The sequence below is a fragment of the Oncorhynchus nerka genome, linkage group LG14, assembly GCF_034236695.1.
Source record: "Oncorhynchus nerka isolate Pitt River linkage group LG14, Oner_Uvic_2.0, whole genome shotgun sequence".
Taxonomy (NCBI): Eukaryota; Metazoa; Chordata; class Actinopteri; order Salmoniformes; family Salmonidae; genus Oncorhynchus; species Oncorhynchus nerka.
Genome location: NC_088409.1, coordinates 98,338,256 through 98,355,101, shown reverse-complemented (window position 1 = coordinate 98,355,101; position 16,846 = coordinate 98,338,256). Strand labels below are relative to the sequence as shown.

The following is a 16,846-nucleotide window of genomic DNA, read 5'->3' as shown; positions in this document are numbered from 1 at the left end:
ATTTTACAACACATTACGTGTGTGCCCTCAGGCCCCTACTTCACAACCACACATCTACAACACAAAGTCCATGTGTACATGTGCGTATGTTATTGTGTGTATTGCATGTGTCTGTACCTATGTTTGTGTTGCTTCACAGTCCCTGCTGTTACATAAGGTTTATGTTTACCTGTTAATTTAAATCTGATTCTACTGCTGCATCAGTTCCCTGATGTGGAAAAGAGTTCCATGAAGTCATGGCTCTCACAAATACAAGTAGTGATGAAGTCAATCTCTCCTCCTTTAGAGCCAGGAGAGATTGACATTCATATTATTAATGTTAGCTCTCTGTGTACATCCAAGTCCCTCTGTGGCACCTGACCGCACGACTTAACAGTAGTCCAGCTGCGACAAAACTAGAGCCTGTAGGACCTGCCATATTGATCGTGCTGTTAAGAAGGTAGAGCAGCTCTTTATTATGGACAGACTTCTCCCCATCTTAGTTACTGTTGTATCAATATGTTTTGACCATGACAGTTTACAATCTCGGGTTACTCCAAGCAGTTTGGTCTCCTCAACTTGCTCAATTTCCACATAATTTATTACAAGATTTAGTTGAGGTTTAGGGTTTAGTGAAAGATTTGTCCCAAATTCAATGCTTTTCGTTTAAAAAATATATATATTTAGGACTAACTTATTCCTTGCCACCCATTCTACAACTAACCGCAGCTCTTTGTTATGTGTTGCGGTCATTTCAGTCGCTGTAATAGCTGACGTGTACAGCGTCGAGTCAACCGCATACATAGAAACTCTGGCTTTACTCAAAGTCAGTGGCATGTCGTTAGTACACATTTTAAAAAGCAAGGGGCCTAGACAGCTACCCTGGGGAATTCCTGATTCTAACTGGATTATACGTGATAGGCTTCCATTAAAGAACACTCTCTGGGTTCTGTCAGACGGGTAACTCTTTCACATTTTAGCAGGGGGTGTACAGCCATAACAAATACGTTTTTCCAACAGCAGACTATGATCAATAATATCAAAAGCCGCACTGAAGTCTAACAAAACAGCCTCCATAATCTTTTTATAAATTTCTCTCAGCCAATCATTAGTCACTGTGTGAGTGTTGTGCTTGTTAAATGTCCTTCCCTATAACTGTGTTGAAATTCACATTACTCTACATTACTCTACATTACAGTACATTATACTACATTACTCTACATTATACAACATTACAGTACATTATACTGCATCACTCTACATTATTATACTACGTTAATCCATATTAAACTACATTACTCTACATTATACTACATTGCTCTACATTATACTACATTACTCTACATTATAATACATTACTCTACATTACTTTACATCAGGTATTCCCGCACTGGGGTACGCGATATGCCTTCGGGGGTAAAATAAAAATGTAATTGACATTTTAAATGTGTAGAGCGAAATAACAACACAGTGTCAAATACAGGTAGCCTAGTCAAATAATTAACATCACATTAACCGTTACTCATCCAATCACATTAACTGCTAACGGTCCGTATGTAGCCAAACGTAGCTGCTGCTCATTCAGTTTGCTCCAAAATGGATAAATGGTTAAAAAAGTAAGGCCCGTTTCCATAGAGACACATAGCAGCTCTACTGGTAGTACTGCTACTACCACTAGGACATCATACTGCTACTACCACTAGGACATCATACTGCTACTACCACTAGGACATCATACTGCTACTACCACTAGGACATCATACTGCTACTACCACTAGGACATCATACTGCTACTACCACTAGGACATCATACTGCTACTACCACTAGGACATCATACTGCTACTACCACTAGGACATCATACTGCTACTACCACTAGGACATCATACTGCTACTACCACTAGGACATCATACTGCCACTACCACTAGGACATCATACTGCTACTACCACTAGGACATCATACTGCTACTACCACTAGGACATCATACTGCTACTACCACTAGGACATCATACTGCTACTACCACTAGGACATCATACTGCTACTACCACTAGGACATCATACTGCCACTACCACTAGGACATCATACTGCTACTACCACTAGGACATCATACTGCTACTACCACTAGGACATCATACTGCTACTACCACTAGGACATCATACTGCTACTACCACTAGGACATCATACTGCTACTATCACTAGGACATCATACTGCTACTACTACCACTAGGACATCATACTGCTATTGTAGAGGACTGGCTAGGACAGACAAGCCCCATACTATTGTGGAGGACTGGCTAGGACAGACAAGCCCCATACTATTGTAGAGGACTGGCTGGGACAGGCAAGCCCCATACTATTGTGGAGGACTGGCTGGGACAGGCATCCCCATACTATCGTGGAGGACTGGCTAGGACAGACAAGCCCCATACTATTGTGAAGGACTGGCTAGGACAGGCAAGCCCCATACTATTGTGGAGGACTGGCTAGGACCGGCAATCCCCATACTATTGTGGAGGACTGGCTGGGACAGGCAAGCCCCATACTATTGTAGAGGACTGGCTAGGACAGACAAGCCCCATAATATTGTGGAGGACTGGCTAGGACAGGCAAGCCCCATACTATTGTAGAGGAGTAGCTAGGACAGGCAAGCCCCATACTATTGTGGAGGACTGGCTAGGACAGACAAGCCCCATACTATTGTGGAGGACTGGCTAGGACAGGCAAGCCCCATACTATTGTAGAGGACTGGCTAGGACAGACAAGCCCCATACTATTGTGGAGGACTGGCTAGGACAGACAAGCCCCATAATATTGTGGAGGACTGGCTAGGACAGACAAGCCCCATACTATTGTGGAGGACTGGCTAGGACAGACAAGCCCCATACTATTGTGGAGGACTGGCTAGGACAGACAAGCCCCATACTATTGTGGAGGAGTAGCTAGGACAGGCAAGCCCCATACTATTGTAGAAGACTGGCTAGGACAGACAAGCCCCATACTATTGTAGAGGACTGGCTAGGACAGACAAGCCCCATACTATTGTAGAGGACTGGCTAGGACAGACAAGCCCCATACTATTGTAGAGGACTGGCTAGGACAGACAAGCCCCATACTATTGTAGAGGACTGGCTAGGACAGACAAGCCCCATACTATTGTAGAGGACTGGCTAGGACAGACAAGCCCCATACTATTGTAGAGGACTGGCTAGGACAGACAAGACCCATACTATTGTAGTGGACTGGCTAGGACAGGCAAGCCCCATACTATTGTGGAGGACTGGCTAGGACAGACAAGCCCCATACTATTGTGGAGGACTGGCTAGGACAGACAAGCCCCATACTATTGTAGAGGACTGGCTAGGACAGACAACCCCATACTATTGTGGAGGACTGGCTAGGACAGACAAGCCCCATACTATTGTAGAGGACTGGCTAGGACAGACAAGCCCCATACTATTGTAGAGGACTGGCTAGGACAGACAAGCCCCATACTATTGTAGAGGACTGGCTAGGACAGACAAGCCCCATACTATTGTGGAGGACTGGCTAGGACAGACAAGCCCCATACTATTGTAGAGGACTGGCTAGGACAGGCAAGCCCCATACTATTGTGGAGGACTGGCTAGGACAGACAAGCCCCATACTATTGTGGAGGACTGGCTAGGACAGGCAAGCCCCATACTATTGTAGAGGACTGGCTAGGACAGACAAGCCCCATACTATTGTGGAGGACTGGCTAGGACAGACAAGCCCCATAATATTGTGGAGGACTGGCTAGGACAGACAAGCCCCATACTATTGTGGAGGACTGGCTAGGACAGACAAGCCCCATACTATTGTGGAGGACTGGCTAGGACAGACAAGCCCCATACTATTGTGGAGGAGTAGCTAGGACAGGCAAGCCCCATACTATTGTAGAAGACTGGCTAGGACAGACAAGCCCCATACTATTGTAGAGGACTGGCTAGGACAGACAAGCCCCATACTATTGTAGAGGACTGGCTAGGACAGACAAGCCCCATACTATTGTAGAGGACTGGCTAGGACAGACAAGCCCCATACTATTGTAGAGGACTGGCTAGGACAGACAAGCCCCATACTATTGTAGAGGACTGGCTAGGACAGACAAGCCCCATACTATTGTAGAGGACTGGCTAGGACAGACAAGACCCATACTATTGTAGTGGACTGGCTAGGACAGGCAAGCCCCATACTATTGTGGAGGACTGGCTAGGACAGACAAGCCCCATACTATTGTGGAGGACTGGCTAGGACAGACAAGCCCCATACTATTGTAGAGGACTGGCTAGGACAGACAACCCCATACTATTGTGGAGGACTGGCTAGGACAGACAAGCCCCATACTATTGTAGAGGACTGGCTAGGACAGACAAGCCCCATACTATTGTAGAGGACTGGCTAGGACAGACAAGCCCCATACTATTGTAGAGGACTGGCTAGGACAGACAAGCCCCATACTATTGTGGAGGACTGGCTAGGACAGACAAGCCCCATACTATTGTAGAGGACTGGCTAGGACAGGCAAGCCCCATACTATTGTGGAGGACTGGCTAGGACAGACAAGCCCCATACTATTGTGGAGGACTGGCTAGGACAGGCAAGCCCCATACTATTGTGGAGAACTGGCTAGGACAGGCAAGTCCCATATTATTGTGGAGGACTGGCTAGGACAGACAAGCCCCATACTATTGTAGAGGACTGGCTAGGACAGGCAAGCCCCATACTATTGTGGAGGACTGGCTAGGACAGACAAGCCCCATACTATTGTGGAGGACTGGCTAGGACAGGCAAGCCCCATACTATTGTGGAGGACTGGCTAGGACAGGCAAGTCCCATACTATTGTGGAGAACTGGCTAGGACAGGCAAGCCCCATATTATTGTGGAGGACTGGCTAGGACAGACAAGCCCCATACTATTGTGAAGGACTGGCTAGGACAGGCATGCCCCATACTATTTTGAAGGACTGGCTAGGACAGACAAGCCCCATACTATTGTGGAGGACTGGCTAGGACAGACAAGCCCCATACTATTGTGGAGGACTGGCTAGGACAGACAAGCCCCATACTATTGTGGAGGACTGGCTAGGACAGACAAGCCCCATACTATTGTGGAGGACTGGCTAGGACAGACAAGCCCCATACTATTGTGGAGGACTGGCTAGGACAGACAAGCCCCATACTATTGTGGAGGACTGTCTAGGACAGACAAGCCCCATACTATTGTGGAGGACTGTCTAGGACAGACAAGCCCCATACTATTGTGGAGGACTGTCTAGGACAGGCAAACCCCATGCTATTGTGGAGGACTGTCTAGGACAGACAAGCCCCATGCTATTGTGGAGGACTGTCTAGGACAGACAAGCCCCATACTATTGTGGAGGACTGTCTAGGACAGACAAGCCCCATACTATTGTGGAGGACTGTCTAGGACAGACAAGCCCCATACTATTGTGGAGGACTGTCTAGGACAGACAAGCCCCATACTATTGTGGAGGACTGGCTAGGACAGGCAAGCCCCATACTATTGTGGAGGACTGGCTAGGACAGGCAAGTCCCATACTATTGTGGAGGACTGGCTAGGACAGGCAAGCCCCATATTATTGTGGAGGACTGTCTAGGACAGACAAGCCCCATACTATTGTGAAGGAATGGCTAGGACAGGCAAGCCCCATACTATTGTGAAGGACTGGCTAGGACAGACAAGCCCCATACTATTGTGGAGGACTGGCTAGGACAGACAAGCCCCATACTATTGTGGAGGACTGGCTAGGACAGACAAGCCCCATACTATTGTGGAGGACTGGCTAGGACAGACAAGCCCCATACTATTGTGGAGGACTGGCTAGGGCAGACAAGCCCCATACTATTGTGGAGGACTGGCTAGGACAGACAAGCCCCATACTATTGTGGAGGACTGTCTAGGACAGACAAGCCCCATACTATTGTGGAGGACTGTCTAGGACAGGCAAACCCCATACTATTGTGGAGGACTGTCTAGGACAGGCAAACCCCATACTATTGTGGAGGACTGTCTAGGACAGACAAGCCCCATACTATTGTGGAGGACTGTCTAGGACAGACAAGCCCCATACTATTGTGGAGGACTGTCTAGGACAGACAAGCCCCATACTATTGTGGAGGACTGTCTAGGACAGACAAGCCCCATACTATTGTGGAGGACTGTCTAGGACAGGCAAGCCCCATACTATTGTGGAGGACTGGCTAGGACAGACAAGCCCCATAATATTGTGGAGGACTGGCTAGGACAGACAAGCCCCATTCTATTGTGGAGGACTGGCTAGGACAGACAAGCCCCATACTATTGTAGTGGACTGGCTAGGACAGACAAGCTCCATACTATTGTGGTGGACTGGCTAGGACAGACAAGCCCCATACTATTGTAGTGGACTGGCTAGGACAGGCAAGCCCCATACTATTGTGGAGGACTGGCTAGGACAGGCAAGCCCCATACTATTGTAGTGGACTGGCTAGGACAGGCAAGCCCCATACTATTGTGGAGGACTGGCTAGGACAGACAAGCCCCATACTATTGTGGAGGACTGGCTAGGACAGACAAGCCCCATACTATTGTAGTGGACTGGCTAGGACAGGCAAGCCCCATACTATTGTGGAGGACTGGCTAGGACAGACAAGCCCCATACTATTGCAGTGGACTGGCTAGGACAGGCAAGCCCCATACTATTGTGGAGGACTGGCTAGGACAGACAAGCCCCATACTATTGTGGAGGACTGGCTAGGACAGACAAGCCCAATACTATTGTAGTGGACTGGCTAGGACAGACAAGCCCCATACTATTGTAGTGGACTGGCTAGGACAGACAAGCCCCATACTATTGTGGAGGACTGTCTAGGACAGACAAGACCCATACTATTGTGGAGGACTGTCTAGGACAGACAAGCCCCATACTATTGTAGTGGACTGGCTAGGACAGACAAGCCCCATACTATTGTAGTGGACTGGCTAGGACAGGCAAGCCCCATACTATTGTGGAGGACTGGCTAGGACAGACAAGCCCCATACTATTGTAGTGGACTGGCTAGGACAGGCAAGCCCCATACTATTGTGGAGGACTGGCTAGGACAGACAAGCCCCATACTATTGTGGAGGACTGGCTAGGACAGACAAGCCCCATACTATTGTAGTGGACTGGCTAGGACAGACAAGCCCCATACTATTGTAGTGGACTGGCTAGGACAGACAAGCCCCATACTATTGTAGTGGACTGGCTAGGACAGACAAGCCCCATACTATTGTGGAGGACTGGCTAGGACAGGCAAACCCCATACTATTGTAGTGGACTGGCTAGGACAGGCAAGCCCCATACTATTGTGGAGGACTGTCTAGGACAGACAAGCCCCATACTATTGTGGAGGACTGGCTAGGACAGACAAGCCCCATACTATTGTGGAGGACTGTCTAGGACAGACAAGCCCCATACTATTGTGGAGGACTGTCTAGGACAGACAAGCCCCATACTATTGTGGAGGACTGTCTAGGACAGACAAGACCCATACTATTGTGGAGGACTGTCTAGGACAGACAAGCCCCATACTATTGTGGAGGACTGTCTAGGACAGACAAGCCCCATACTATTGTGGAGGACTGGCTAGGACAGACAAGCCCCATACTATTGTGGAGGACTGTCTAGGACAGACAAGCCCCATACTATTGTGGAGGACTGTCTAGGACAGACAAGCCCCATACTATTGTGGAGGACTGTCTAGGACAGACAAGCCCCATACTATTGTGGAGGACTGGCTAGGACAGACAAGCCCCATACTATTGTGGAGGACTGTCTAGGACAGACAAGCCCCATACTATTGTGGAGGACTGTCTAGGACAGACAAGCCCCATACTATTGTGGAGGACTGGCTAGGACAGACAAGCCCATACTATTGTGGAGGACTGTCTAGGACAGACAAGCCCCATACTATTGTGGAGGACTGTCTAGGACAGGCAAGCCCCATACTATTGTGGAGGACTGTCTAGGACAGACAAGCCCCATACTATTGTGGAGGACTGGCTAGGACAGACAAGCCCCATACTATTGTGGAGGACTGGCTAGGACAGACAAGCCCCATACTATTGTGGAGGACTGGCTAGGACAGACAAGCCCCATACTATTGTGGAGGACTGGCTAGGACAGGCAAGCCCCATACTATTGTGGACGACTGGCTAGGACAGACAAGCCCCATACTATTGTGGAGGACTGGCTAGGACAGGCAAGCCCCATACTATTGTGGAGGACTGGCTAGGACAGGCAAGCCCCATACTATTGTGGAGGACTGGCTAGGACAGACAAGCCCATACTATTGTGGAGGACTGTCTAGGACAGACAAGCCCCATACTATTGTGGAGGACTGTCTAGGACAGGCAAGCCCCATACTATTGTGGAGGACTGTCTAGGACAGACAAGCCCCATACTATTGTGGAGGACTGTCTAGGACAGACAAGCCCCATACTATTGTGGAGGACTGGCTAGGACAGACAAGCCCCATACTATTGTGGAGGACTGGCTAGGACAGACAAGCCCCATACTATTGTGGAGGACTGGCTAGGACAGACAAGCCCCATACTATTGTGGAGGACTGGCTAGGACAGGCAAGCCCCATACTATTGTGGAGGACTGGCTAGGACAGACAAGCCCCATACTATTGTGGAGGACTGGCTAGGACAGGCAAGCCCCATACTATTGTGGAGGACTGGCTAGGACAGACAAGCCCCATACTATTGTGGAGGACTTAATTCTTCCTATTGCCGGGGGAAAAGGCGGGAAAAAACTATACAGATGTAACAGTATAACTTTAGACCGTCCCCTCGCCCATAACCCGGGCGCGAACCAGGGACCCTCTGCACACATCAACAACAGTCACCCACGAGGCATCGTTACCCATCGCTCCACAAAAGCCGCGGCCCTTCGCAGAGCAAAGGGGAACCACTACTTCAAGGTCTCAGAGCAAGTGACGTCACCGATTGAAACGCTATTTAGCGCGAACCACCGCTAACTAATCTAGCCGTTTCACATCCGTTACACAGACATATACCTTCATCGAACAACACTGTTTCACGATGCATTAGTGATATGGCAGGAGATGTTTTGAGACAGTTACTGCTTCGCCTACCAGTGAATTCTATGTGTTACAGCTGGATGGGAATGGGAATGGGAATGGGAATGGGGATGGGAATGGGGATGGGAATGGGAATGGGAATGGGAATGGGGATGGGAATGGGAATGGGAATGGGAATGGGAATGGGGATGGGAATGGGAATGGGAATGGGGATGGGAATGGGGATGGGAATGGGAATGGGGATGGGGATGGTTGATGGGGATGGGAATGGCTTGGCAGCGACAGCTTGAAAGATGTTTTGGACACTACAGTGACAATGGTTAACTGTGTTAAATCAGAAGGACCCCTGAACTCTCGTGTATTTCCTGCATAATGATACGACCTTGTAACGCTTTTACAACAAACAGATGTGATGGTTATCAAAAGGGGATAAGTATTGACATGTTTTAAATTGAGAGACGAGCTTCAAGTTTTCTTTACTGACCATCATGTTCACTTGTCTGACCGCTTGATGATGACGAGTTTCTCACACGACTGGCCACATTCTAGTTATCACTGTTCTAGAACATCACCATCACTGATGTACAACACATTCTAGTTATCACTGTTCTAGAACACATTCTAGTTATCACTGTTCTAGAACACCACCATCACTGATGTACAACACATTCTAGTTATCACTGTTCTAGAACACCACCATCACTGATGTACAACACATTCTAGTTATCACTGTTCTAGAACACATTCTAGTTATCACTGTTCTAGAACACATTCTAGTTATCACTGTTCTAGAACACCACCATCACTGATGTACAACACATTCTAGTTATCACTGAGTCGGGTTGTGACAAAACTCACACTCATTCTGATGTGTAATGAATGTATCGTATAGTGTGTGTGTGGATTTTTCTCAGGCTTTCGCCTGCAATATCAGTTCTGTTATACTCACAGACAATATTTTTACAGTTTTGGAAACTTTAGAGTGTTTTCTATCCTAAGCTGTCAATTATATGCATATTCTAGCATCTTGTCCTGACAAAATATCCCGTTTACTACGGGAACGTTATTTTTCCAAAAATGAAAATACTGCCCCCTAGTCACAAAAGGTTAATGAATTTATCGTATAGTGTGTGTGTGGCAGGCTTAAAATTATGACAAAAAACAACATTTGAGAGTGCGCTGACCCTGGTGCTAGAGGGGATACAGCTGGAGGTTGAATGTTTGAAGGGGTACAGGACTATAACAAGTTTGGGAACCACTGCTCTACATCATACTACATTACTCTACATTATACTACATTACTCTACATCATACTACATTACTAAATTATACTACATTACTCTACATTCTACTACAGTACTCTATATTACCCTACATTATACTACATTCTACTACATTACTCTATATTACCCTACATTATACTACATTCTACTACATTACTCTATATTACCCTACATTTATACTACATTACTTTACATTCTACTACATTACTCTACATTACTCTACATCATACTACATTATACTACATTACTCTACATTCTACTACATTACTCTATATTACCCTACATTTATACTACATTACTCTACATTATGCCAAATTACTCTACATTGTACTACATCACTCTACATCATACTATATTATACTACATTGCTCTACATTATACTATATTACTCCACATTATACTACATTACCCTACATCATACTACATTATACTACATTGCTCTCCATCATACTACATTACTCTACTTCATACCACATTATACTACATTACTCTACATTATACCACATTACTCTACATTATACTGCATTACTCTACATCATACTACATTATACTACTCCCAATATACATTACCCTACATTATACTACATTACTCTACATTATGCCAAATTACTCTACATTATGCCAAATTACTCTACATTATACTACATTGCTCTACATCATACTACACTATACCGCATAATACTTCATTACTCTCAATTACACTACATTACTCTACATTACATTGCATTACTCCACATCATACTACATTACTCCCCATTATACATTACCCTACATTATACCACATTACTCTACGTTATACTACATTACTCTACATTATACTACATCACTTTGCATCATACTATATTATACTACATTACTCTACATTATACTACATTACTCTACATCATACTACATTATACTACATTACTCCACATTATACTACATTATACTACATTACTCCCAATATACATTACTCTACATTACCCCCCATTATACCACATTACTCTACGTTATACTACATTGCTCTACATTATACTACATCACTTTGCATCATACTATATTATACTACATTACTCTACATTATACTACATTACTCGACATTATGCCAAATTACTCTAGATTATACTACATTGCTCTACATCATACTGTATTATACCGCATAATACTACATTACTCTACATTACATTACTCCACATCATACTACATTATACTACATTACTCCCAATTATACATTATCCCACATCATACTACAGTACTCTACATTATACTACATTACTCTCCATTAAACTACAGTACTCTACATTATACTACATTACTCCCAATTATACATTATCCCACATCATACTACAGTACTCTACATTATACTACATTACTCTCCATCATACTACATTATACTACATTACTCCCAATTATACATTATCCCACATCATACTACAGTACTCTACATTATACTACATTACTCTACATTAAACTACATTACTCTACATTATACTACAGTACTCTACATTATACTACATTACTCCCAATTATACATTATCCCACATCATACTACATTACTCTCCATTATACTACAGTACTCTACATTATACTACATTACTCTCCATTAAACTACATTACTCTACATTATACTACAGTACTCTACATTATACTACAGTACTCTACATTATACTACATTACTCTCCATTAAACTACATTACTCTACATTATACAGTGTTAATCCACATTACATTACTAGGTCTACTGTTTTTCTGAGGGGAGGAGGGTGTTTGTTTGGGGGGGTACAGTAATATCTTTTGCATCTTTCCTTCCAGATCTACTACCACGGGGAGCCTATCAGTGTCAACGTTCACGTCACAAACAACACCAACAAGACGGTGAAGAAGATGAAGATTTCAGGTGACAGCAACATACACTTCAGTATCAAATTACTGGTAGTCCTGTGTGTTTCTTTCAGAACGTGGATACGTTCTACAGATGTAGGATCTTTGACCTATATTGTCACGGCAACAAAAAAAATGATCCCGCAGCAACAGGATTTGAACGTTTAGTCCATAATGTTATTTGGACGGTGGTTAACGTTATTAGCTGGCCAAAAGTGCAATACTGTTAATAATGTATGTTTTCAGTGAATTCATGAAGCTCATCTAAGGAATATTCTCAGCAACAAAAAAGTGATCAAATTAAGATACTACATCTGTAATTTCTATTCACAGTGCGTCAGTATGCTGACATCTGTCTATTCAACACAGCACAATACAGATGCCCGGTCGCAACAGAGGAGACAGAGTACGTTGCTTTGCCTTTTTTACGACACAGAAATCTGACATGTAGACCAGTCCAGTCTTCAATAACTAATCAATAACTAATCAATAACTAATCAATAACTAATCAATAACTAATCTGACATGTAGGCCAGTCCAGTCTTCAATAACTAATCAATAACTAATCAATAACTAATCAATAACTAATCTGACATGTAGGCCAGTCCAGTCTTCAATAACTAATCAATAACTAATCAATAACTAATCAATAACTAATCTGACATGTAGGCCAGTCCAGTCTTCAATAACTAATCAATAACTAATCAATAACTAATCAATAACTAATCTGACATGTAGACCAGTCCTGTCTTCAATAACTAATCAATAACTAATCAATAACTAATCAATAACTAATCTGACATGTAGGCCAGTCCAGTCTTCAATAACTAATCAATAACTAATCAATAACTAATCTGACATGTAGGCCAGTCCTGTCTTCAATAACTAATCAATAACTAATCTGACATGTAGGCCAGTCCAGTCTTCAATAACTAATCAATAACTAATCAATAACTAATCTGACATGTAGGCCAGTCCAGTCTTCAATAACTAATCAATAACTAATCAATAACTAATCAATAACTAATCTGACATGTAGGCCAGTCCAGTCTTCAATAACTAATCAATAACTAATCAATAACTAATCAATAACTAATCTGACATGTAGGCCAGTCCAGTCTTCAATAACTAATCAATAACTAATCAATAACTAATCAATAACTAATCTGACATGTAGGCCAGTCCAGTCTTCAATAACTAATCAATAACTAATCAATAACTAATCAATAACTAATCTGACATGTAGACCAGTCCTGTCTTCAATAACTAATCAATAACTAATCAATAACTAATCAATAACTAATCTGACATGTAGGCCAGTCCAGTCTTCAATAACTAATCAATAACTAATCAATAACTAATCTGACATGTAGGCCAGTCCTGTCTTCAATAACTAATCAATAACTAATCTGACATGTAGGCCAGTCCAGTCTTCAATAACTAATCAATAACTAATCAATAACTAATCTGACATGTAGGCCAGTCCTGTCTTCAATAACTAATCAATAACTAATCTGACATGTAGGCCAGTCCAGTCTTCAATAACTAATCAATAACTAATCTGACATGTAGGCCAGTCCTGTCTTCAATAACTAATCAATAACTAATCTGACATGTAGGCCAGTCCAGTCTTCAATAACTAATCTGACATGTAGGCCAGTCCAGTCTTCAATAACTAATCAATAACTAATCTGACATGTAGGCCAGTCCAGTCTTCAATAACTAATCAATAACTAATCTGACATGTAGGCCAGTCCAGTCTTCAATAACTAATCAATAACTAATCTGACAGTAGGCCAGTCCAGTCTTCAATAACTAATCTGACATGTAGGCCAGTCCAGTCTTCAATAACTAATCTGACATGTAGGCCAGTCCAGTCTTCAATAACTAATCTGACATGTAGGCCAGTCCAGTCTTCAATAACTAATCTGACATGTAGGCCAGTCCAGTCTTCAATAACTAATCAATAACTAATCAATAACTAATCAATAACTAATCTGACATGTAGGCCAGTCCAGTCTTCAATAACTAATCAATAACTAATCTGACATGTAGGCCAGTCCAGTCTTCAATAACTAATCAATAACTAATCTGACATGTAGGCCAGTCCAGTCTTCAATAACTAATCTGACATGTAGGCCAGTCCAGTCTTCAATAACTAATCAATAACTAATCTGACATGTAGGCCAGTCCAGTCTTCAATAACTAATCAATAACTAATCTGACATGTAGGCCAGTCCAGTCTTCAATAACTAATCTGACATGTAGGCCAGTCCAGTCTTCAATAACTAATCTGACATGTAGGCCAGTCCTGTCTTCAATAACTAATCTGACATGTAGGCCAGTCCAGTCTTCAATAACTAATCAATAACTAATCTGACATGTAGGCCAGTCCAGTCTTCAATAACTAATCTGACATGTAGGCCAGTCCAGTCTTCAATAACTAATCAATAACTAATCAATAACAGTCCAGTCTTCAATAACTAATCTGACATGTAGCCAGTCCAGTCTTCAATAACTAATCAATAACTAATCTGACATGTAGGCCAGTCCAGTCTTCAATAACTAATCAATAACTAATCTGACATGTAGGCCAGTCCAGTCTTCAATAACTAATCAATAACTAATCTGACATGTAGGCCAGTCCAGTCTTCAATAACTAATCTGACATGTAGGCCAGTCCTGTCTTCAATAACTAATCAATAACTAATCTGACATGTAGGCCAGTCCAGTCTTCAATAACTAATCAATAACTAATCTGACATGTAGGCCAGTCCAGTCTTCAATAACTAATCTGACATGTAGGCCAGTCCAGTCTTCAATAACTAATCAATAACTAATCTGACATGTAGGCCAGTCCAGTCTTCAATAACTAATCAATAACTAATCTGACATGTAGGCCAGTCCAGTCTTCAATAACTAATCAATAACTAATCTGACATGTAGGCCAGTCCAGTCTTCAATAACTAATCAATAACTAATCTGACATGTAGGCCAGTCCAGTCTTCAATAACTAATCAATAACTAATCTGACATGTAGGCCAGTCCTGTCTTCAATAACTAATCAATAACTAATCTGACATGTAGGCCAGTCCTGTCTTCAATAACTAATCAATAACTAATCTGACATGTAGGCCAGTCCAGTCTTCAATAACTAATCTGACATGTAGGCCAGTCCAGTCTTCAATAACTAATCTGACATGTAGGCCAGTCCAGTCTTCAATAACTAATCAATAACTAATCTGACATGTAGGCCAGTCCAGTCTTCAATAACTAATCAATAACTAATCTGACATGTATCAATAACTAATCCAGTCTTCAGTCTTCAATAACTAATCTGACATGTAGGCCAGTCCAGTCTTCAATAACTAATCTGACATGTAGGCCAGTCCAGTCTTCAATAACTAATCAATAACTAATCTGACATGTAGGCCAGTCCAGTCTTCAATAACTAATCAATAACTAATCTGACATGTAGGCCAGTCCAGTCTTCAATAACTAATCAATAACTAATCTGACATGTAGGCCAGTCCAGTCTTCAATAACTAATCAATAACTAATGACATGTAGGCCAGTCCAGTCTTCAATAACTAATCAATAACTAATCTGACATGTAGGCCAGTCCAGTCTTCAATAACTAATCAATAACTAATCTGACATGTAGGCCAGTCCAGTCTTCAATAACTAATCAATAACTAATCTGACATGTAGGCCAGTCCAGTCTTCAATAACTAATCAATAACTAATCAATAACTAATCAATAACTAATCTGACATGTAGGCCAGTCCAGTCTTCAGTCTAATCAATAACTAATAATCTCAATCTAATCAATAACTAATCTGACATGTAGGCCAGTCCAGTCTTCAATAACTAATCAATAACTAATCTGACATGTAGGCCAGTCCAGTCTTCAATAACTAATCTGACATGTAGGCCAGTCCAGTCTTCAATAACTAATCAATAACTAATCTGACATGTAGGCCAGTCCAGTCTTCAATAACTAATCTGACATGTCGGCCAGTCCAGTCTTCAATAACTAATCAGTCCTGTCTTCAATAACTAATCTGACATGTAGGCCAGTCCAGTCTTCAATAACTAAAATCTGACATGTAGGCCAGTCCAGTCTTCAATAACTAATCTGATAACTAATCTGACATGTCCAGTCTTCAATAACTAATCACATAACTAATCTGACATAGGCCAGTCCAGTCTTCAATAACTAATCTGACATGTAGGCCAGTCCAGTCTTCAATAACTAATCAATAACTAATCTGACATGTAGGCCAGTCCAGTCTTCAATAACTAATCAATAACTAATCTGACATGTAGGCCAGTCCAGTCTTCTGACATAACTAAGTCTTCAATAACTAATCTGACATGTAGGCCAGTCCAGTCTTCAATAACTAATCTGACATGTAGGCCAGTCCAGTCTTCAATAACTAATCTGACATGTAGGCCAGTCCAGTCTTCAATAACTAATCAATAACTAATCTGACATGTAGGCCAGTCCAGTCTTCAATAACTAATCAATAACTAATCTGACATGTAGGCCAGTCCAGTCTTCAATAACTAATCAATAACTAATCTGACATGTAGGCCAGTCCAGTCTT

At 42.7% G+C, this 16,846-nt stretch overlaps 1 protein-coding gene across 1 annotated transcript in view; it reads left to right on the top strand.

The window, feature by feature from the left end:
* Positions 1 to 16,846, top strand: part of arrb1 (arrestin, beta 1) — a gene marked incomplete at its 5' end in the record, with an annotated part of 66,828 nt that overhangs the window by 29,633 nt on the left and 20,349 nt on the right. The window contains 2 exons of the mRNA XM_065027158.1: positions 12,168 to 12,252; positions 12,570 to 12,642. Coding sequence (XP_064883230.1) covers positions 12,168 to 12,252; positions 12,570 to 12,642 — 158 coding nt within the window. The remainder of the gene's footprint in view (positions 1 to 12,167; positions 12,253 to 12,569; positions 12,643 to 16,846) is intronic.